The 23,247-nt window shown below is 46.1% G+C and overlaps 1 protein-coding gene across 2 annotated transcripts in view; it reads left to right on the forward strand.

Moving 5' to 3' along the window:
* The window catches only part of LOC114690705 (myocardial zonula adherens protein), a 91,479-nt gene that overhangs the window by 67,135 nt on the left and 1,097 nt on the right, over positions 1-23,247 (forward strand). Inside the window, exons 11-13 of one of the 2 annotated variants that reach the window (XR_003734117.2) lie at positions 1,270-1,353; positions 11,955-12,055; positions 19,824-19,929. Coding sequence is in view for 1 of the 2 variants with exons in the window: in XM_028865590.2 (XP_028721423.1) it covers positions 1,270-1,353; positions 11,955-12,055 (185 nt within the window). In the remaining variant the exon portion in view is untranslated. The remainder of the gene's footprint in view (positions 1-1,269; positions 1,354-11,954; positions 12,056-19,823; positions 19,930-23,247) is intronic. The other variant, XM_028865590.2, reaches the window with a different exon arrangement.

Genomic DNA, 23,247 nt, shown 5'->3' on the forward strand with positions numbered 1-23,247 from the left:
TAAGTGGTGCAGACATATATACATTTCAGACAAAACACCCACACAACATAAAATTAATTAATTTAAAAAAGTTTCTCATGTCAGTGTGTAAGAGATCCTTATTTTTGAAGGTTTCTTAGGCCTTCACTGGCAGGGTATAGTGTATGTTGTTCAACCAGCCACTAATTTTGTGTTTTCTAAAACCAAAAATCACATGTCCAAGTTACTTCTAATTGGCCCAATGTGTCTTTGGGATATATGCCTAGAGATCGTATTTCTGGATCGAACGATCATCTCGCATATGCTTTTCCAGGTGGCACTCGGTTCCCTTGCATGGGAATTCTATCACTTTGCACTGAGGACTTTTTATAAATGGATGTGCAAATGCCCAAATACACGTGCTTGTTGGAAAGGTAGCATACCATTGATTGAGTCTGCGTACTGATCTCACTTTTGTTCAAGACATAACCTGGCACAAAGTACCCTGGTTCTTGCCTTTGGAGATCCTCTGCTCTGTCCCAGGAAACAAGATGCCTGAGTGAAAAGCCAAGAGGAGTCCAGGGTGTGTTAATGATGTTACAGATTTAACAAATATCACAGAGGTGACAGTGCAGCCCAGGTCTGTTCCTGCCTACTGAGTCCTTCGTCCTCTGAATTCCATGAATAATTTTAGTGATCCTTACCCCCAAACAAACTTTGGACTCCTGGTTGGTCAGATACAAATGTATTAGGAGGAGTAACCAAATGTTTGAAATGCAGATGCTCTATCAGTCCAAGCTAGATAATTAATCACCTCTGTTTACTTGTTTGTGTCTGTCCTAAAGCAGACTTCCTGAACTGTAAGTGGATGTTATCCAAACAGCACAGTTGGTGTGGAGAGGTTGGCTAAACAATCCTAACAGGACATCCCTGGGTCTGAGAATCCAGATGGAAGGGCCGGGATGTAGCTCAGTGGGTAGAATTGCTTACCTGACATGCACAAAGCCCCAAGTTCAATCCCCAGCACCCCATAAAACAGATCTGGTGGTACACACCTGAAATCCCAGCTCCCAGGGTGTGGAGGCAGGAAGATCAGAGGTTCAAGGTCATGTCCAGCTATAGAGCAACTGGAGACCAGCCTGAGATACATGAGACCCACCCTGTCTCAAAAAGAAAAAAAAGAATTCAATCGAAAAGCAGTCTGCACACAGGTTCTATGTAAACAAGCAGAAGTATTTCTGCCCACTGATTACCTTGCAGCCGTACAGTTCTGCATTTTCGTCTGACAATTTTCCTCTTGTCTCTTCCCAGATTGAATCATTAAAGAAAAAAGTGCAGCAGAAGCAGCTCCTAATATTGCAGCTTTTAGAAAAAATCTCTTTCCTGGAAGGAGAGGTAAGAGGCTACGGCTCTTTCAAGTCGGTGTCTTCCCTGCCATTAAATTTTATGTTGCTGATCCTGCTGTGGACACTTAATTAAAAATATGGCTATTTCCTGGCCTTGTAAAATTGATTGAAGGTTAACTGCCAGCTCTGCAAAGGAGCCCTGACAGCTCTTTTTTCTCTACCCTCTCCCTCTCCACGCTCCAGCCTGCTGCTCACGGCTGTGCTTGCAAAGAGCGTGTCTGCTTCAAGAATTTCCCCAGCAACTGATACACTATATCAGTACTCACAGGCTCCCACGAGTGTGGAGGGCTTTGTAATTTGTGAATGGTCTGCGCATACATCCCTCACATGTGATTTCCTTGGCAACTTTTAAAATGTGGAGAGAAGGATTGTGATTTCTGTGTGAAATGGAAAAAGAGGCAGAAAAGGTTGGTGATATCACCGAGGCTCACCCAGCCTAGGAAAACGCAGATCCCTGGTTGGAGAACAGACTCCCAGTCCAACACTTGTCCTGTTACTTCGATAAGCATGTTTTAGAGGTAACTTAGTTTTGCCTGCAACTCAAAGTTGTTTCATAGTCCTGCCTCTGGCCTTTTGAAAGGCATTTGGGGGATTTTGTGGCAGTTCCAGGGCACGAAATTACGAGTTGGAAGACTCTTAGGAGGCTGGGTACTAATAGAAGAGCTGAAATCCATTTTCCCTGTAGGCTCTTTATTAAGAACTTGGCATCAAGCCTTTGTCTTCTTTGGCTCCATGAAGAGCTGGTTTGCCAAGCACCTGCCCTTGTCACTGTCCCTCTCTGTGGCCCTTCCCCCATGAGACAGCCCAAGACACAACAGTGAAGCCAGAAGAAAAGTAGGATGGCATTTGTTGAGTGCCTAGTGCATGCTGGGCATTGCTGGTTCCTTTCTATATGGTCTGTATAACATAGGCACAAAGAGTGGAGCCAGGTCTATCCTGGTGGAACACAGGACTGCTAATTGACCGAGTGATCAGGAAGGTCTCTTATCTCTACAAAGGAATCATAACTGTACCTGTGCGGGACAGTGTGGGACAGTCCCAGGAGAGCACATAGGAAATGCCTGGCATGGGCTGGAAAGATGGATCAGCCGTTAAAGGCCAGGCTCACAACCAAAACTATGAGGAGTGAGCGCTCTGTTCTTAGATTATTGAAAGGGCTGCCCTCTGAAGAAATGATATATTTCCTGTTTTAAAGATAAGAGACTGAAGTTCAAGAAATCATTTCCTGTCCACACTTACAGTAGAGATTGTGAGTCTGAATCTACAGTCTACCTCCCTGCTGCATGCTTGCAGGCATGGCGAGCCAGGTCATCATTTACTTTGATGGAGGGACTGCCCACGGCTGCCATAACCAGGAGCCTCCATGGCCGCTAGGGACCTGGTATCAGATTCAAGACCCATAAGTCTCAGTGTCTTTTTTTTTTTTTTTTTTTTTTTTTTTTTGGTTTTTCGAAACAGGGTTTCTCTGTGTACCTTTGTGCCTTTCCTGGAACTCACTTGGTAGCCCAAGCTAGCCTCGAACTCACAGAGATCTGCCTGGCCCTGCCTCCCGAGTGCTGGGATTAAAGGCATGTGCCACCACCACCCAGATAGTCTCAGTGTCTTAAAGATGAGTAAATGGATATTTTTCTGTTCCCACTCATGTCTTCTCCTCCTTGGTCACTGGGCCCAGCACCAGCTTTTTTTTTTTTTTTTTTTAAGACAGTATCTCAAGTGGCCCAGGCTGGCCCCAAACCCTAGGTGTAGCCAAGGAGGACCTTGACCGCTTGCTTTTCTGTCTCTGCCTTCTAATTACAGGGTTACAGGTATGGGCTACCTCCCCTGGTTTCTGAAATCGCAGCCCTGTGTGTGTTGGGTGTGGAGGTGCAGATGCATAGATTCCTAGTGACAGCTGAGAGTCCATGGGAGAGGTCTATGTACCCAGAGAGAAGGAGTTTGCAGAAGACAGGGAAGAGATGCTGCCAGAGACAGGAGCCCCCCCCCCCAGTGGGTCCCCCACCTTGCTTCTGTCTGTGGCACTCCCAAGCTCTCCAGCAGACCACTAGGTGTCCAGGGGAGTGCTGTGCACCGTGAGGGGCTTGCAAACGCATGCTTTGCTGAATGCTCGGATGATTCAGCTCAGCTCATGGTTTGGGCTGCTGAGATGTGGCTATGAGGTGATGTTGGGAGGTGATTCCAGGAGTCCCCAGTGTAGACTGGGGAGATGAGGCTAGGAGAGGAAGCTGACTTCTGTGGGCAGCCAAGGCTCATGCCACTCCGGGGCTCTGGGATATGGAATGGAGCTAGCTTGAGTTATCTCCAACAGACTGAGCATTCACTAACCCCACCAAGACAGTGGCTTGGGTCTGCTCCTGGGGGTCTGGCCATTTGGCCACCTAGGCAGGATCACTTTTCCTGTGGCGCTCACAGGAAACCCTAGGTAAAGACTGAAGAGGTGATGTGTGTGAGGAGGTCCTGAGCATCAGAGGGTGCCAGAGGGCCCTACAGTATCAACTATGCCCTGTCTCAGAACAGGACTGGGAATCCAGTCTTCCCTAAGCGTTTAAACACTGATTATAAAACTCATTAACCTTCCTTAAATTATTTAAATCCGGAGCAAATATGGCCAGTTGCTCTTGACCACTTTCCACATCGACCTTAAACAGCAGACAAGATTACAAAATAAGTCACATGAAAAAAAAATTCAATGCAGTTAGATTTAAGTATTCTAAAATATTAAATATCACAAATTTAACTCATTGTGTTGTTAATTTTTTTAACCTTCCTAAGGCTACTGTTTTGTTTAATTCAGTATTGTGTGTGTATGTGTGTGTGTAGGCTAGAGGACAACAACCTTGGGTGTTATTCCTGGGGAGGACTATCTATCTTTTTTGAGACAGGATTTCCCATTGGCATGGAATGTAGCAAGTAAGTTAGGCTGGCTGGCCAGTGAGCCCTGAGGATCCTCCTGTCTCGAGCTCTCCGGAGTTGGGATGACAGGTATATCCCATGATGCCCAGCTTTTTACATATGTATCCTTGCTGGCTATGTGTGATTACTGACACCAGTGAGCATCCCTCTTTCCAGCTCATGTGTGGCTATGATTTTGAGCTGTCCTTCTGTGGGCTGTGGTATCCTGGGTGGGCTGATTCTCACTTCGCTTTATTATTATTAGCACAGAGGTGCTACAGACAGGCATATAATTAATACATACTAAACTATGTTGTTTTAGAAAAGCTCCTAGGTTGAGCCGGGCGGTGGTGGCGCACGCCTTTAATCCCAGCACTCGGGAGGCAGAGCCAGGCGGATCTCTGTAAGTTCGAGGCCAGCCTGGGCTACCAAGTGAGTCCCAGGAAAGGCGCAAAGCTACACAGAGAAACCCTGTCTCGAAAAACCAAAAAAAAAAAAAAAAAAAAAAAAAAAAAAAAAAAAAAAAAAAGAAAAGCTCCTAGGTCAAAATCTTACTTTTCTATTATAAAATTATCTTGGATGCTGATATAAAGACATCTAATAATACTCCTTATATATTGTATATTAACTTGGCCTTTGAATGCTATGATGGACAAAAAGTGTTTCTCAGACTCAGCTTGCTGCCGGATCATAACAATTTTTCACCTTCTGCTTTTAAGCAGTTTTCTATTGCTATAATAAAATGCCTAGGGTAGGTAAATGGCTGAAGAGCCTTGGTTCTTACACACACTTTGCTTGGCCCCATAGTGTCCTTAGGTCTGTGGGGAGTGTATAGTGATAAGTCAGAGCTGACTCACGAGAGTTAACTGTATGCACCCGGATACCTCTTAGTTCTTCACTCTGTGTTATCATCAAGGACTCAGGCAGGTTCAGGACTCGGGCAGGTTCAACCTGCTGCTGCATGTAACTGAGGATAGCTGTGAATGATCATATGTGTCCTTACAGCGTTCTGAGGAGAAAGCTCACTTGGGAAAGTGAGGACCTGGTTCAGTCTCCAGAACCCTTGTAATAGGCAGGGGGTGGTGACTCGCTCCAAGACAGGTGATTCCTAGGGCTTTCTGTCCAGCCAGCCTATGTTACTTAGTGAGCTCCAGGCCCATGATAGACTGTACCTAAAAAAAAAAAAAAACAAGGTTGATAGGGGCTGGGGAATGAGAGCTGACGTTTTGAACTCTCACCTCTGCATGTACACACATGCACTGTACATACATAAACAATACACACAAAAGTGAGATCTATTTTGTTACTATTTTTGTCACTCAATGGCATAGTTCTCACATGTAAACTTTGCCCCTGACAGTGTTGGGCTGAAATCTTACAAAGTGCATGTGTCTGAGGGGAGACTAGAATCTGGCCCGTGTTTCATCATTATCTGTGCATGAGCATGAGCAGGTCATTCCACTCACGGCTCAGGCTCAGTGACGCCATCTTTCAAAGAGGCAAGAAGAGGGAGAGAGGGCTCATGCACCCCTGAGATTGCTGTTACTTGGAATGTTTGAAAGCTTGCTGCCCCCACCCCTGCAAGCCACATCAAGATATTAGACAGCAGTCCAGGGGAACACTGGGTGCCTGATCCTGGGCCACTGGGGGGTGGGGTGGTCTGGAATCTTCTTTCCTTTTCAAATAGAGAATATCAACTACCCCTTGGTTCTATCATTCACTCTCAATGGTTGTTTAATGTTATTAGTCTTTACATGCACACACACCTCAGAAATACACCCCAGATTCTCAAAAGCTCCTTTTCACTTGGCTTTCTCCCATTCTTTTTTTTTTTTCCTCCCGAAAAAATTTTTTGTTTACTCATCTTCTGGAGAAGAGCTATTCCATTCCCTTTTTCTGACATTTTAAAGCGTGTTCCGGGGCTGGAGCGAAGGCTCAGTGGTTCAGAGAACTTGCTGCACTTGCAGAGGACTGGAGTTCAGTTTCCAGCACCCACATCAGGTGTCTCACAGCTACCAGTAACTCCAGCTCCAGAGGATCTGATGCCCTCTTCTGGCCTCCACGAGCGCCCACATGAACATGTGTCTGTATGCCATGCTCCTCAATAAAAATTTTAAATTTTTAAATGTTCTGAGTCAGCAAGAATGCCCAGTGGGTAAAAGTGCATCTCTAGGACCCATATTGTAGAAGGAAAGAACAGATCCTGTGAGTTGTCCTCTGACATCCACAGGTATGCATTCACACACACACACACACACACACACAGAAATGTAATAAAACACCTTTTAAAATATTCTCAAAATAATGGGTCTGTGGTGATTAAGGGCAGCAGCTGCTCTTGCAGAAGACACAGATTCAGTTCCCTGAACCTACATGGTGGCTACAACGGTCTGTAACTCCAATTCCAGGGCATCCAGCACCCTCTTCTGTCCTCCTTGGGCACCAGGCACACACTCCATGAATACATAGACATGCAGGCGAACACTCATACATATAAAACAAAAGAGAATAAATCTTTTTTTTTTTTGGTTTTTCGAGACAGGGTTTCTCTGTGTAGTTTTGCGCCTTTCCTGGAACTCACAGAGATCCGCCTGCCTCTGCCTCCCGAGTGCTGGGACTAAAGGCGTGCGCCACCACCGCCCGGCCTAAGAGAATAAATCTTAAAAAGAATGTCCTAAAGTGAAATTAGAGGCCTGGTCTTCAGTGAGTGGCTAAGCCTTCTGGACTGGATTCTGTTTTACTTTGCTGAAAATCTTGAACTTACGGTGACACTGAAGAGTGACAGGAAATGAATCCAAAGTCCGGCTTGAGTCCTTCCTATCCTTAACATACGCAGTGCAGGACACAGGCCTCTCTGTGTGTCCGGGGAACACAACTAGGACTCTCATTAAGTTTCCTGTGGGGCATTGCGGCAGCAGCACCTGGCACATGGCTCCCCACATGGATTTTATTGGACATGTTCTTGTCTAGGTATCTCAGTCAGCTCCTGGCCACTGGCTTCCCTGGGCCTGAGGGGAGCTGGGAGAGGAGATGACTGCCTCGTGTGTGTGTGTGTGTGTGTGTGTGTGTGTGTGTGTGTGTGTGTGTGTGTGTGTTAATTTCCCCCATCTACCCAGAGGGACCATGGCAGGTCCTTTCTTCCCGGAAGGTGTGTAAACCTCCCTGTCCACACAGTGGTACTCATTACACATCCCAACACAAGGTGGTGGTGTTTGAAAGCGGGAAAGCCGGGACATCGCCCCTCAGCCCCAGAAGCTTCTGCAGAGTTCAGTCATTTCACTGGCTCTCACTCCTTTTTATTATTCTTTCCAACTTAGCACCAGAGATGCTATAATCAGGCATACAATTCATACACAAGTAGCTACACAGCCTTATAAATGCTTCCTAGTTTAAAAATCAACAAAATGTTAGCGTATCTTACGGATACTCTACTTCTCTATTATAAGATGGTTTTGGACTGTCTCCTACTCTTTTCTCTTTGAGGCAGGGTCTCATGTAGCCCAGGATGGCTACAGATTCATGTAGCCAAGAGTGGTCTTGAACTCCTGATCCCCTGTCTCTGCCCCCAGTATGCTGGGATTGGAAGTTTGTTCTGTCTTGCTGAGTTTTAATTTGGCCACATTGTTTCCCTTGATATCTCTTCTGTGGTTCCAGCAGCTCTGTTAGGCCTTTAACAACTGCAGCATGGTTCAGTGAGGTTCTGCTAATTGTTCTGTCTTTAACTGTGTGTGTGTGTGTGTGTGTGTGTGTGTGTGTGTGTGTGTGTGTGTGCGCGTGTGCACGCATACATGCATGCATGTGAAGGCCAGATGCCTGTGTTGGATGTTTTCCTCCACCTCCCTTTTTTTTATTTTTTAAGACAGGGATTTTCAGTGATCCTGGATCTCACTGATTTGGCGATACCAACTGGCTAGTGAGCCCAGAATCTGCTTCCTAGCACCTTTTTTTGTGTGGGTTCTGGGACCAAACTCCGGTCTTCTTACAAGGCAGACACTTCACTCACCGGGTCATCTCCCCAGCTCTCACTTCTTTTAATTGGATGATTTCTAGTAATGCACCTTTAGATTGCTGGTTCTTTCCTTTACCGCCTCCCTGCTCTCCCTAAGTCCGCATAACAGAAAATAACAACAATCACAACAACAATAACAATAATTTTAAGTGTTGTACTTCTCTATTCTAAAATTCCCAGTTGAATCTTGCATGGCTCTTTTTTATTTTTTTCTTTACTAGTTCATGACTGTGAGCATGTTTTCCGTTATCTCTTGGTCCCAGTTACAATGGGTACATTCCCATCCTTACCTGCAAAATCCAGTATCTGAGTCCCGTCAAGACGGTTGTCTGTCCATCCCTGTTCCCCCAAGAACAGGTCACATCTTCCTGTCTTTTCATACGCTGTGTGACTTTGGATTCTAAACCAGCCAGTGTGAACCCTTTAATGTGGAGACTTTAGATCAGTGGTTCTCAACCTTCCTAGTGCGTAACTGTAATTTTGCTACTGTTATGAATTGTAATGTAAATACCTATGCTTTCCAATGGTCTTAGACAACCCCTGTGAAAGAGTTGTCCAGCCCCAGGGGGCTGCAACCCAGGTTGAGAACCACGGCTTTAGAGCCTGTTTCATTGTTCTAGAGAGCACTGAGGATTTTTCCCTTAAAAGCAAATGAATTTGTTTAGACCCCGCTGTTTCCTGCTGTGCCTGTAATGCGTGACGGCTCAGTTCACTTCTTTACCACTCAGCTTCAAACTTCTTTTAGTTCACTGTAGCATGAATCTTAAAGGAACTTATTAATAAAATCAAACCCGAGTCCAGGTACTGGGGTGAATGCTGGAAGATCAGAGAAGCAGAACAAGCCACAGCTACCTCACCTCGCCAGTTCCTCAGCTGATCCTGTTTCCTCAGACTGGAAGTTTCTGAGTCCTCATCCAAATAGATCTCAGCTGAACTGCTGCTAGAAGCCTGAATGCTTAACCAGCCCAGTCCTGGTTTTCACACCTTTTATACCTTTCTGCTTTCTGCCCTCACTTCCTGGGATTAAAGGCTCACTTCCTGGGATTAAAGGTGTGTGTCACCATGCCTGGCTGTTTCCAATGTGGCCTTGAACTCCAGATGGATCTCTGCCTCTGGAATGCTAGGATTAAAGGCATGAGTGCCACCATTTTCTAGCCTCTGTATCTAGTGACTGTTCTGTTCTCTGACCCCAGATAAGTTTATTAGGGTGCACAATATTTTGGGGAACACAATACCACCACAGTTTACCCTTCATGAGCATGGTTCAAAGGTCTGCTGGAGACCTCTACTGAGTGCAGAACACAATTTGGGGTTTCCCCCTGCTCTGATTCTCATCTGCCCACTTGTTTCATTGTCTTGGTGGTTCAAGGCTCCCTCTCTTGGCCAGAAGAGGGCGTCAGATGTCCTGGAGCTGGAACTACAGGTGGTTGTGAGCTGCCCAGCATGGGTGCACAGCACCTTTGCTTCCCCAGCTCTGTCTAGTGACTTCCCTCCCTCTTCCTGTTCTAATGTAGCCCCTCCGGGCTCACGCTAATACTTTGTCATATTTTTGTAATGTTACCACACCGTCCTGTTCTGCTCAGTTGTCTGTACCCCAGCAAGGCCACGCTCCACCGGACACACCTTGTGCTGTATTTCCTTAGCTCTTCCCTGCCTCCCCTTACACTGTCTGATGCACAGAAGACACACATTGTTTTCTTTTACTGCTTTCATCAGTATTTTTTCTTGAGTATTAATTTTTAATTCCTGTACCACTGAGGGTATTTGATATTACACAGAGAATCCCTGTGAAATTAAACAAAACATTTGGAGTCCCTCATTCACCCTTCCCTGCATACCGGTCCAGGAAAATGTGCCAACTCCATCTCTTCTGCCCCCTGTTGGTATAGCCTCACTCTGGCATTCCACGAAGCCTTCAGGATTAGTCTTTACATTGGAGAGGAACAGGCCACATTAGTCTTTACATTGGAGAGGAACAGGGGCTGCAGTTGTCAGCAAGAAAGACCTCTTTGGCTTTTCTCTTTCCTTATAAATAGCAGAAAAATGTGCCCCAACCCCCAGGAAGCCAGCACCTGACTCCCATTCTACAGATTGGGTGACAGAGTGGGACCTATTCTGTCACAACTCATTAGTTGCTGGGGCATGGTGAGCACACTCTCTTTCTTTATACCATGGCCATGTGTCAGAAGCACGTGCAGAACAAGGCCTATACAACAGCTCCTTGGCGTTGCTCATTCTGAGGGGAGCTACTGAGGGACAGCCCACATCACTTCAGACTGAAGTCGGCTTCTCAGTCCCTGGGACTTTTTTCTAACCCTTCCCTTAAAAAAAAGTGTATTTATTTTTATGTGTATGAGTGATTGGTACATTTATTCAGTAAATTTTATCTTGTATGTGTTACATATCAAGTTTAAAGACTCCAGCCAAGAAACTAGATAGAGCCTTTATGGTTTTAAAATTGAGTCTGTCATTACCAAAGGGGGGAAAAACGGTTTAAAAAAAGTGTTAAAAATCAATTAAGGAGTTGGAGAGCTGGCTCCGCAGTTAAGGACACTGGCTGCTCTGGCGGGGGACTCAGATTCGGTTCCTAGCACCTGTGGCAGACGGTTCACAAATGCCTGGAACTTCAGCTCCAGGGACCTGACACCCCTTGGAGGCCAGAAGAGGGTGCTGGGTCCCCTGGATCTAGAGTGAAGCTGAGCCAACCCCATCCTCACCTTTCTTGCCCCCTTGCCCTTCATTTTCCCCACCGGGCACATTTCCAATTCCTGGGCGTCTAATCATAAGCTTATGCAGTGTTTGGCTCCAGCTTAAAAAAAGAAAAAGAAAAAGCCATGAAAAGTATACAGAATGCTAATTTTAATCCCAAGGAGCTCATTCTAGTTTATATGTTTGAGATTCTGAATTTTTCCACACCTATGAAATACTAATTATCCAGTTATAGAGGCTTTTCCCACTAAATTAAATTAATAGACTTACTCATTTTACAGCTTAGTAAGGGAGTGTTAAAAAGTTGAGTTGCACTGTATTTATAATGCCAAAAATGTGATAAATATCTAACTGCCCATTGTACGAGACTAGTTAAGTAAATACTGTGCATCCATACAATGGGATACTGTGATTCAGCTGGCGGAGTTTGCTGACGCAGAAAGAAAGTTAGTAAATTTGGGGAGATATCTACAACACATTGATATATGTGTATGCGTGTGTGCGCGCGTGTGCGCGTGCGTGCATGCGCGTGTGCGTGTGCGTGTGTGTGTGTGTGTGTGTGTGTGTGTGTGTGTGTGTGTTCACAAACATGCAATAGAGTTTATGTGGAGGTCAGAAGACGGCTTGTAGGAGTCAGTTCTCCTCTGCCGTGCAGGTCCTGGGGTTCGAACCCCGGTCACCAGCCTTGGTGGCCATCCCCTTTACCCAGTGAGCCACTGCACCGTCCTGACAACAAATGTGCTGACTGAACAACGGCGGGATGATGCGATGGACCAGTGTGTGCTGTTTTTATTCATGCACAACTGGATGTGCATGTGTGCACGCACACACACACACACACACACACACACACACACACACACACACAGAGAGCTTCGCACAATGATGCAGTCGGTGTAGCTCTGCAGCGCCAGTTCTGAAAGGCACGTGGATGCCAGTGCTGCAGGCCTGATGTGCTAAGACTGCCTTCCTCTCGTTTCTAGAACAATGAACTACAGAGCAGGTTGGACTATTTGACAGAAACCCAGCCCAAGACTGAAGTGGAGACCAGAGAAATTGGAGTGAGCTGCGACCTTCTACCCAGGTATTTGGGGATTTCCTGTTTTTTTTCTGACAAAAATCCTTCTTTGTCTTAAGAAGACGGTTGTCCTGGGGCTGTGATGAGCAGCATCGACTTCTTCCTCTGGAAAGTACAGCTCTGGAGCTAAGTGTGACTTCTGAGAAGGCAGAGGGACTGTGTGAGGTGGAGGAAACAGGAAGGAAAGACTGAGGAAGCTATGACTATCAGCCTCTCTTCATTCATTCATTCATTCATTCATTCATTCATTCATTCAGCAAACTGTAGCAGGCAGATAGGCTGCAGAGAGAAAAGAGATTGGTTCCTGCCCTGAAGTAGTGTATGGAGGGCGGGACAGGATATAGGAAGACATTAATTACCATGTTAGAGGGGTGTGCTGGCTACCTTCAGAGGGAGTGTCCACATGAGGAACAAAATTCATCCATCCTTTAGTACCATAGCTGATCTATTCAGACGTCTGGTTTGAATCTGGTTCATCATAATGATCTGAGACTGTGTGCTGGCTAGTTTTACTTCAGTTTGACACAATCTAGAGTCATCTGAGAGGAGGGAGCCTCAGTTGAGAAAATGCCTCCAGATGATCTGGCCTAGGCAAGCCTGTAAGTCATTTTCTTAATTAGTGATTGATGGGGGAAGGCCCAGCCCATTGTGGGTGGGGCCACCTCTGGACTGGTGGCCCTGGGTTCTATAAGAAAGCAGGCTGAGCAAGCCAGTAAGCAGCACTCCTCTGTGGCCTCTGCACCAGCTCCTACCTCCACGTTCTGCCCTGTTCAAGTTCCTGTCCTGACTTCTTTCGATGATGAACACTGATGTGGAAGTGTAACCCAAATAAGCCCTCTCCTCCCCAAGTGGCTTTGGTCAATGTGCTTCACCACAGCAATGATAACACTAACTAAGACAGACTATAACTCTACCTTTGACCATCCGGATTTGTTACTAGGCTAGAGGGCTGACCTGTTCCTTGTTCAGCTGCCCCCCCCCACAGCGAGGTCTGTGTCCCGCTGAGTCACAGTTGAGCCTGTGATTTAGTGTCCTGCCTCTGACTGACACAAATTTGCCATGGCTGGGTACTCAGTTGTGCTCAGCCAGGAGGATGTGACTGTGTGTATAACATGGTTATTAATGCCCTGTGGCTTGTGATGTAGGTCCTCACAGTCGTGAAGTGGCAAGGCCTGGTATCATGAGAGCAAGAAAGGACTTGTGTATAGGCATGTGCTATGCTATGCTGTGCTGTGCTAGAACACAGTGATCCAGAAAACATGTCAGATCCTGGGACCGTTGATAGTAACATCTGGTGGGAAAGAGTGACCAGCCGATTGCCCATCTGGGATGTGGAATGCCCAGGTCTGGTCCTGTTGGCCACCTGTAGCCTGGCATCTAGGAGTTCTTTCTCTCTTTGCTGAGGCCTTGGCCTCCGAGTCTGTAACGCCAGTGAGTGGCTTTACCAAGTCTCCAGCGTCACTAATGTGGCACAGTGAGACCTCATTTCCCTACTTTTGAGTCTGTGACTGATGGGTTCTTGTTGGTTAAATCCAGCCATTTGCCATTGTCGAAGAACTTACTAGCAGTACTGTGGAACTTTCTTTGCCAATTTCCTGATTTCCAGGTAAATGAGGCAGTTTTCCATTCTAACATAATTAACAGAAAATGCTTTTTTTAAAAAAAAGATAAGAGTACATAAAGTAGACCCGGCATCTCATCAACATATGACACAATTTACTTGATGAAAATATAACCAAAAGAATGAATGATTTGTTTGGGGACCCTTTTTGAAATATGAGTAATTTGGCCATTTCCCTCTTTCTCAGGCTTTTCAGAGACCAAGTGTCTCAGATCACTCTAGTTCCCCACATCATAAATCTTGTTTGGCCAAGACGGGCACAAAACCATGTCTGAAACCAATAAATTGTTTGTTTTCTGATTCCCACATTTTGGCTTAAAACAAGCTTTTCAATTTGTACACCCAAGGATGGCCGGAGGCAAACTTTTATGGCTGCGTTATGAAACCACAAAACAGTTTTCATAATGGAAGTGCTGACAGACCCTTAACTTATGGCCACAGCGAACCTGGAAGGCATGTCAGAATCGAAAGGCAGCTTTTCCATAAATGTAACATTTGGGTTTCCCTCAGGATCCATTGCTGAGGTTTAACTGCTTAGGTCAGTCAGCAGAGGAAATGAAAACTGCATAAACCACATTTCCGAAAGGGCAGAATAATATTTCACCCGCTTCCTCTCAAATATTTACGAAGTGCCTACTATGTGGAAAGCACCCCCAGGTCATGGAGGTGAGGAGACAAGAGCTTCTGAGCTCTCCCGAGGCAGGGTTCCCACTTGGCTTCTTAGAAAGGCTTTGCCCTGTTGCTGGGGCTTCTGAGGAGACCTTGCGGTGGTGGGGGAGGAGGATTGTTGAGGTGCCAGCTAGGGAACACCTTCCCTCTCCACATTCTTCTCAGTACCCACTGACCCAACCCAGCACTTCGTTCTGAATGGTGGATTCTGTGGGCGAAGACAGAGCAGAACCCCACAGTCTAGGTGAATTCTACATTTCAAAGGAAACAAATCAGAAGTCCAGAGAAAAAAAAAAGCAACTCACCGAAAGCCACACAGCCAGGAAGAGCAGGCTTCTGAGGCTGGGTATAGCCACTTATAACCGGGAATGACTCAGGAAGTTGAGGGTTTCTGGTGAGATGGCTCACTGGGTAAAGGTGCTTGCCACCAAACCCAAGGACCTGAGTTTGACCCCTGAGACCCACGTGGTGGAAGGAGCCTCTGGCCTCTGACCTCTTGGCACCTCCATGCCCATACACATGTAGACACACATGGAGAAGGAAAGGGCAGGAAGTAGAAGGTTGCCAACCATGCTAGGTATGTTCTGACAAAAGTCCTTTTCTTACTTGTACTTCAAACTTATGTCTGAAAAGTAAAATGTTCTGGGATATTTTCCAGAATTTTTCTATACTTCAAATTTTTACTTATTTATATATTAACTTCTTTGAGACAGGTGATGATGTAGCCCATGCTGGTCTAGAGCTCACTATGTAGCTGAGGAAGGACCTCCAACTCCTCATCCTCCTGTCTCTCCCTCCCAAGGGCTGGGACTGTGGTTGTGTGCTACCACACCTGGCTCAGAGTGTTTTTTTTTTTCTTTATTTTTATCCAGCCTCCTTGTCTTAGTTAGAGTTTCTATTGCTCTGAAGAGACACCATGACCACAGGCACTCATAGAAAGGAAAACATTTAATTGGGTGGCCTGCAGTTCAGAGGTTTAGTCCATTATCGTCATGGTGGGACATGGCAGCGTGGAGGCAGACACGATGCTGGAGAAGGAGCTGAGAGTTCTACATCTTTGATGGGCAGGCAACAGGAAGTGAACTGAGACACTGGGCGTATCTGGAACATAGGAGACCTCAAAGCCCACCTCCACAGTGACACACTTTTTTTTTTTTTAGCTCCAGCCATCTTTATTTATACATCAAAAACAAGCATGCTTTTCCATAATAACAAACATGTTTTTTGCATCCTCCATTAACCCCCAGCAAAAACAAATATGTCAAATGTGTTTTTCCCAACTTTAACATCAAAACATCTTTAAACCCAAAACAACAGTTATCATTTTGCCGGCTTGGCCAAATATCGAGTTGGGTATATCCTGTCTTTACAAAACTAAAAGGTAATTGACATAGGCACACATTTTCAAGAACAACAATATCATTCAAAACATATTTACAGAAATAGGGGTGATCTGCCTCCGATCCTGTCAGCTCTGAATCAGAACAGCTCCCAGGCTCTTTCAGACAGCTGGCTTCCCCAGACAAGAAACCTGAGAAGCATCAGCTCCCAAAGAATTTTAGGGGAAAATATTGGAGAAAAATTGGGTTTTCAGGAATGATCACATCTGTTCCATGCAAGATTGACAAAATGACACTAAATCCACCAAGAGAATCATCAATATCACGAGAGAGAAGAGAGAATGCAGGTCGTGTGGTCCCAGCAGTATCCTGCAGTATCCTGAAGTCCACTGGTCCTTGCCGAGTAAGACTGTTCCTGTGGGCTTTTACCTCATCTGGACCTGTTGGACAAGCACTCATATACTGGTCCAAAACTAGACTGCAGGGTTCCCAACAGAGAATCATTGGTCTGAGGGCATATAATCAACCCAATATGGCAGGAATTTAACAAAGTTGGTCATATTGCTCCCACAGTCAAGAAGCAAGGGTAGATGAATGCTAACACCCAGCTGCTTTCTCCTTTTTTCCTTTTTATTTATCCTTGGACCTTAGACCATAGGATGGTGCCACCCAATTTCAGAGCTGGTCTCAGTTCAACTTCTCTGGAAATGACCTTACAGATATGCCCCAAACTGTATCTCCTAGGTGATTCCAAACTTGGTTAACTTGACAATGAAAATGAACCCTCACAGCCCCTATTATCCAACATGACAGATTTCTACTCAGCTGCCACTTGTATGTTCAAGAGATACTTTTGAGTCCTATTACATTTGCCCTCATCGTTACTCCTTCCACATTCAAAGCCTTTCTTCTGAGTTCAGTGCCACCCTTTTTTTCTCCTACTGTCTTCTGGCCACAGCTGGGTTTCTTCTTCCAACAAGGCCACACCCATTCCAATAAAGCTATACCTCCTAACAAGGGCACTACCTCTGAGCTTATGGGGGCCGGTTACATCCAGACCACCACATTCCTCCTCCACAATGTATTTTCTATGAGAAGTAGTGAATTTAGCATTACACAGAAGCGTTTATACACTCTCCTGCCACACACAGCTCAGCAGTGTAGCCAGGTTGAACAGTTAGGGCACCTGGCTGCCCAGCCCTGCTCTGCCCTGCCAGCCAACCTCAGCCTTGGGCAGGTTGATGAATCTTTCTGAAACTTGGATATGTTCATCCTCAAAATGGAAAAGAGGATGATAGTTTTGAATTTCAGTGTGTTGCTGTGAGAATTAGGTGAAAATATGTATAAAGCAGGTAGCTTAATTAAAAAAAAAAAAAAAAGCCAGTAAGGGGCTGGAGAGATGGCTCAGCAGTTAGGAACACTTACCGCTCTCGCAGAGGACTGGAGTCTGGTTCCTCACACCCATATTGGGTGATTCATAACCACGTCTAACTCCAGCAACAAGGGCTCCAGCGCCCTCATCTGGTCTCTGCAAGTACTGTACCCATGTGTACAAACAGACACAGACACGCACAGACACACACACACACACCACAAACACAATGGTTTAAATAGCCAAACTAAACCAAACTTACGATTTTTTAGATGTAAAACACCGTGTCCTGTATAAATGAATTTGGGTTTGCTAAGGCAATTTTGTTAACTTAATTTTGCAGGTAGTTATCATCAGTTGGTAGCCTAGTCAAGAATACAGTGCTTCAGTGCGCATGGGACCCCTCAGTTAAACTCTCCATGACTTCAGATCCCCCAGACGTTGTTTCAAAGAGTGAAGGAGTGATAAGAGCATGGGAGCTGAGACACAGGACTGATCCTTGTGTGTTCCAGGCACTGCGGGGCTCCCTGTGGGGAGCACGTGCCTCCAGCTCACTGACTCACTCTCTTCTCACACCTGCAGGTGTCGGGTGCTTGCTGCTGTTCCTAGAGTATAACTCACAAGTAGGACTCCTGTGGAATTGTGTCATGCTGAAAAACAAAATTGCAACGACCTCTTCTTTAGTCATAATGGCACTAACCCCCTCTTCTAGGGCGCCCCTTCCCGCTGCCCTCTTTCTTGCCAGCATTGTGAATGCCTATGAAGAGGGATCCAATGTTCCTCCAGGGTATTAGTCACCTGATTGCTACTGTAGTAAAATACCTGAGGCAAATTAGAAAGAGAAATGTGTATTGTGTTGACTCAGTTTACTCCAAAATCTTTTGGTGAGGGCACTGCAAGGTGGAGCAAAAATTGTTTACACCATGATCCAGGAAACAAATAAAATAACCGAGACTAGGGTTCCACAACCCCCTTGAAGGATAACACCTCCCCCCATTGCCAGAGACCTTCCTCTGAGGCCATACCATCTACGGGTCCTACCACCTTCTAGCAGTGCCCCAGTAGGGCCCGAGGCTTTGATTCCTGGACCTCTTTGGAAAGCAAGCATCCAGATGGTAGAATCTGGTATTTAGCTGATGCTCGGTAAACGTTTTTGGGGGGAATCAGCAAGGTCTACACAGAGTGGGGATGTAGGCAGCCGACGGGTGTTGCGATGTGGTTCGTTCACTTCGTAGAGGGCTTGGAAGAAGCACTTGGCTGCGGCTTTGCTGCTCGAAGTTGCCATCAAGCATGCGAGCAGAGGGTTTTGTTCCTCTTCCTAGTCCCGGTCTCCCCGAGACGTGCTCAGAGCGGTGCCGGGGAATAGGTTTTCAACCCATCCTTGTGCGGTACCACCTCCCTAGAGCCTCCAACAGCTCGGATGGTGTTTGAACAGCTTCAACATTGTTCTTGGTGGAACAATGCTTGCCTCTTACTCTTACCGGATGTTCCTTCCCTAGCTCTCTCCCCACCCTCCTGGCCTGTCCTCCATCTTCTTTCATGGTGCATTGCCTCGTTCTCCTTAGAGTCCCCTGTGATTCCGTCTTGGTTTCAGTCATTTCTGCAAAGACGGCCCCAGCCCATAGTGTTGCCTCCCCGCCCTGTGGCTGAGCCTTTTCTCGAACACGAGCCCCTCATTCCTGACAGTCTCTGGCCTCTGGAGTCCTCCAGCCGGGCGCAGTCTGTTTGGTCCTCTACGGACCATTTCCAGGCGGAGTGTGCCAGCCTTTTCTCCAAAGTCAGTTCTTAGAAATGGTTAAGATGCTTGCCACTAAGTGTTAGACCTGGATCTGTGTCTCGGATCTGCCGCTTGCCTTTTGTGTGGCTTTGAGAAAATTCTGAATTCTTGAAGTGTCTGTTTCCTCACCTTGAAAAGGAAAATTTGACTGGGAAGACTGAGGCGGGAGGGCTGTAGGTCTTTTTCAAAGCAAAAACAAAAGAAAGGAAAGGGGAGGTTTGGTGGTCGATCCTGTTTCCAGAATTTTCTCTGCTGGGGGTGGGGTACTAGGTCACATCTAACCTCCCTAGTCGTAAGATCCCAATGCCAATCCAAAGTTCTGTTCCACCAAAGTTCCCCCTGGGGAACCAGTGAGTTTATTGGGCTTACTTCCAGAGATGGGGGAGGGGTTACTGAAAGGGGCATGGGTGACCCCAAGCAGCAATACTACAAAGTCATCACCCAGCATGTGTGATGGCTTCCCCATAGCCACATAGATGGAGTCACCTTCTCCTAGTTCTTCCAAGCCTGTATACTCCAGCCCCACCCCAAGACTCTGAGGACACTATCCATTAGGGAGAAGTTGAATACAGCTGGTTAGGAAAAATGGTTGGATACTCAAAGGGCCTGTGATCCTCCTGCCGCCAACCCCCCCCCCCACCTCCTGTGAGGAGGGCCAATAGTCAACCAGCCCAGTTGTGATAATCATGTGCCAACTCATGAAGATGGCAGCTGCTGGGCTGGGAAAATATTCCTGTACAGCACCCCGAAAGCTTGCGTCCAAGTGGACAGCTAACAAACACAGGGTACCCAGCCCAAGCACTTGCAGGTTCATAATCTGTGGATATTTCTGCCATTTTCCCGTGATCTACAGTAGAGCCATAGCTTAGCAGTGATTGCTTTGCTCGTGGGCTTGCTAGCTTACCTGTGCTATCACTTCCCTTCCTGAGGTTCTCAGAAATTCCCTTCCTCCCTCTCTCCAGCTTACCTGACAGCCATCTTCCTCCTGTCTCTAGTTTCCTGTCCTGCTGCTTCTCCTCCAGCTCCTCTTTGGGTTGCATTCATTTCTAGTGAGCAAGGATCTATCTCATCATGGAATGAAAACATGAGGAGGGACTCACTGTGAGTTCAAGAGTTTTTGCTTTTTAAGAATTCGTTCTGTTTGAAAAGGATGATGCATATTGATTAGTCATTGAGAATTATTTAAGGTCATCTGGCCTCTGAGTACAGAGAAAAATAAAAAGGAGCAGCGAGACTTTTTTCTTCTGCTCCTTAATAAATTGAAACGTGATAGACTCAGTTGTGTTTTTTAATTAGATTTACTTTTAATTTTTTTAGATATATTTATTTGATTTTATGTGTATGAGTGTTTTTGTTTTTGCCTGCATGTATGTGTACCACATGCATACTTGATACTGGGGGAGGCCAGAAGAGGGCATCAGATTCCCTGGAACTGGAGTAACTAGTTGTAAGTCAACAGTAGGTGCTGGGAACTGAGCCCGGGCCTTCTGGGAGAGCAGCAAGTGCTCTAACTGCTGAGTCATCTCTCTAACCACCTCTTAGTAGGTGCAGTTTGGTGGCAGATACTCCCCATGGCCATTAGTGCCCTTCACATAATAAGTGCTTTCAAGGCTTGTATTTTCACATTTCTGTTGTAGAGATCAACAACAGAAATTTGTTTTGCCAAAGCTTTATCTTTTGGTTCTGCTAGTGCTTCCTGCCTCCAGGGAAACTGTTCCTCTGTGGATTCATAAAAGGTCAGCAGGATCCCAACTGTGTTCCAGAAAACAAGCAAACTTCAGTTCTGTGATTAAAATGACTTTCGCTCTTGAAGTCCTATTGTTTCCTAGTGATCAGCTTAATAAAATGCCCCCACCCTTCACATTTTTGAAAGGTTGGGATATGAGTGCCTGTTTTTGAAACCCAGAATGTTCACCTTTATAAATATTTCTGCATTTTATGAGCTTTTAGGATATTGTCACAGGAGACCATTTGTGTTGCATGGAATTTTCATAGGAGTTGGCACACGAGGCCATCTGGTTTCTGCCCCTGCTATTCATCTAATCTGCCTAGTGAGGTCACCTGGGAATTCTTGAGGTGCCACATCCCAGAAATTCCTGTCTCTGTGATTGCCCCCTCCTCAAACTCACTCTGGCTTCCATCCCCATGTCTGTGTGGAATGAAAGCTTCAGGCTCAGCCTTTGTGAACTATTGAGGTCACAAAGATGAGTGAGACGTGGTTTTCACTCTCAGAAAAATCAGACCTAGCCATGGGCACAGATGCAAATCAGTGTGATAGGAGACCCTGCCACTGTGTGTCAGAGCAACAGTCCTTTTTAGTGTGCCCTGGGGAATGGAATTCATGGAGAGGACACATTGGATCTCTGTTGTGTGATACTGTATCTAGGGAGATGGGAACGAATGTAAATGAATGTCTACTTACCCAGATAGGGAGCCCATGACACACCAGAGTAAGGGTACCATCAAAGTCCAACTTACTGAGCCGACGAGTTTTATTGGGGTTTGTTACAGAAGCAGAAATGGTTTGAGGACAGCTCTGTCACCCAAAGCCCACCCCAGCGTGGGTGACAGCCCCTGAAAGCTGGGAACCTGGAGCACACTGCCCAGCCTGCAGGTAGCTCAACAGGTTGGAGAGTGTCCTTTCCAGGTAGCTCAGTTGGTCAGAGCCTTTTTCAGGTCCCCTCCTCCAACTCCTCCTCCTCCTCTTTTTTGTTTTTGTTTTATTTATTTTATTTTATTTTTGAAACAGAATCTCATTGTATAGCTCTGGCTGACCTGGAACTTGCTATGCAGACTAGGCTGGCTTTGAACTCGCAGAGATCTGCTGAGATTAAAGACAGGTACCACTCACCACTCCTGGCTTTGGTCTCTAGTTCTCACAGGAGTCTCAACTGATCTGCAAGTGTCTCTCAGCAGTCTTTACTCTTTGCTTATATATGATTGGGGAAGGATTGGATCTGGTCAGTTTCAGGGACTTCCTGAAGCCTTAGAGTTGTTCACTTCCTGAGATTAAGGAGCTACCCTGCAGGATGGAATGTTTCACCTCTCCTTAGAACATCCTGTTATTTCATCTCCTTCCTCACATCCTATGTCTTAATAAGACTCCCTCCAAGATGGAAGGTTTTAATTTTGAAGTAAATTACTGCACAACTGCCTCCTAGGGGAGACATGCAATGTGTAAGATCTGACACCCCTGCCCCTCACACTTCTGGATACAGCCGTACCACTTTGTGAGTAGCTGGACATGGGAAGTTAGTGGTAAGGAAGTTAACTGTCATGCTTCCTGTGTGTTTGGTCATTATGCTTTTGGGGTAAAGAATGTAACTGTGGTACCTTCAAGCCTCAGTGGCTCACCTCCGTATCTCCACATCACAGTTCAAGGCAGGGTGAAATGAGCCTCACTCTACACAGTCATTCAGGGTTCTAGGATTCTTCCACCAGTTACATCCTTGGACACCCCCCCCCAGGGGACTCCTGAACAGTGGGGGCTCCCTCCCAGGCTCTGGATTAGGCACAAACCACACCCAAACACCTGTTTTCACAGAGAAGTCCTTTATTAGGTGGGAAGGAAAGGGGCTGCTTTCTGACTCAGGGAGAATACAGCAGCAAATGACCTTGCAGGTGTCGTTTTTAAGAGGAGGAAAAGGGAGGTCTGTGTTGGAATGGGCTAGGATGTGGTGGTCAAGGAGATAGGGGATGAGGGAGAGGGGAAGGGGACAAGGGAAAGTGGGGAAGAGGTATTTGTCCCTGAGGGACAAAGGACTGCCTCTGGATAGAGAGGAGACAGACATGGCACATAGGGAAAATGTCAGTTTATAAAGGTAAAATAAGAAAGTCCATGTTAGGATGCGGTGTTTAATTTTAATTGTGTGTGCAAATTAGGTGAACCAAAGTGGGCTTTTGATTGCTGGACTTTGGTGTCAGCCTCAGGAGGAGGAGGAAGTGGCCAAATAAGGGAATAGACCTTGGTGGCTAGCTTTAGGAATGTAATCTAAGGGTTTTTAGCAAGGCGGAGGGGATGGGGGAGAAGGGCAAGGCTTGCCAGTGGGCTAGTGTCCCTTTGCTCCCTACCCACACCTCTACATAAAAGAGAAGAGAAAGTGAATATGTAAGATAATGCATGTGGATGTATCATTCAAACCTCACTTCTACCCATCCAGTAACACGGTCTACCTAGTTGCAAAGGAGGCTGGGAAATGTAGTTACATATTTGGTCACAATGAACTAGAAGCTAAAGGGCAGCAAATTTTCTGCTCATGCTGGAGGCCAAGAAGTGCAAGACCAATGCCCCAACAGATTCAGGATCTGGTTAGACTGTGTGCACAGACAATGCCTTTCCTGGGTCCTCCCTTGAAGCTCTCTGAGACCTTTGGTAAGGGCACTAATCCTACACCTGAGGGCTCCACCCTCATGGCCTTT

The sequence above is a fragment of the Peromyscus leucopus genome, chromosome 7, assembly GCF_004664715.2.
Source record: "Peromyscus leucopus breed LL Stock chromosome 7, UCI_PerLeu_2.1, whole genome shotgun sequence".
Lineage (NCBI taxonomy): Eukaryota > Metazoa > Chordata > Mammalia > Rodentia > Cricetidae > Peromyscus > Peromyscus leucopus.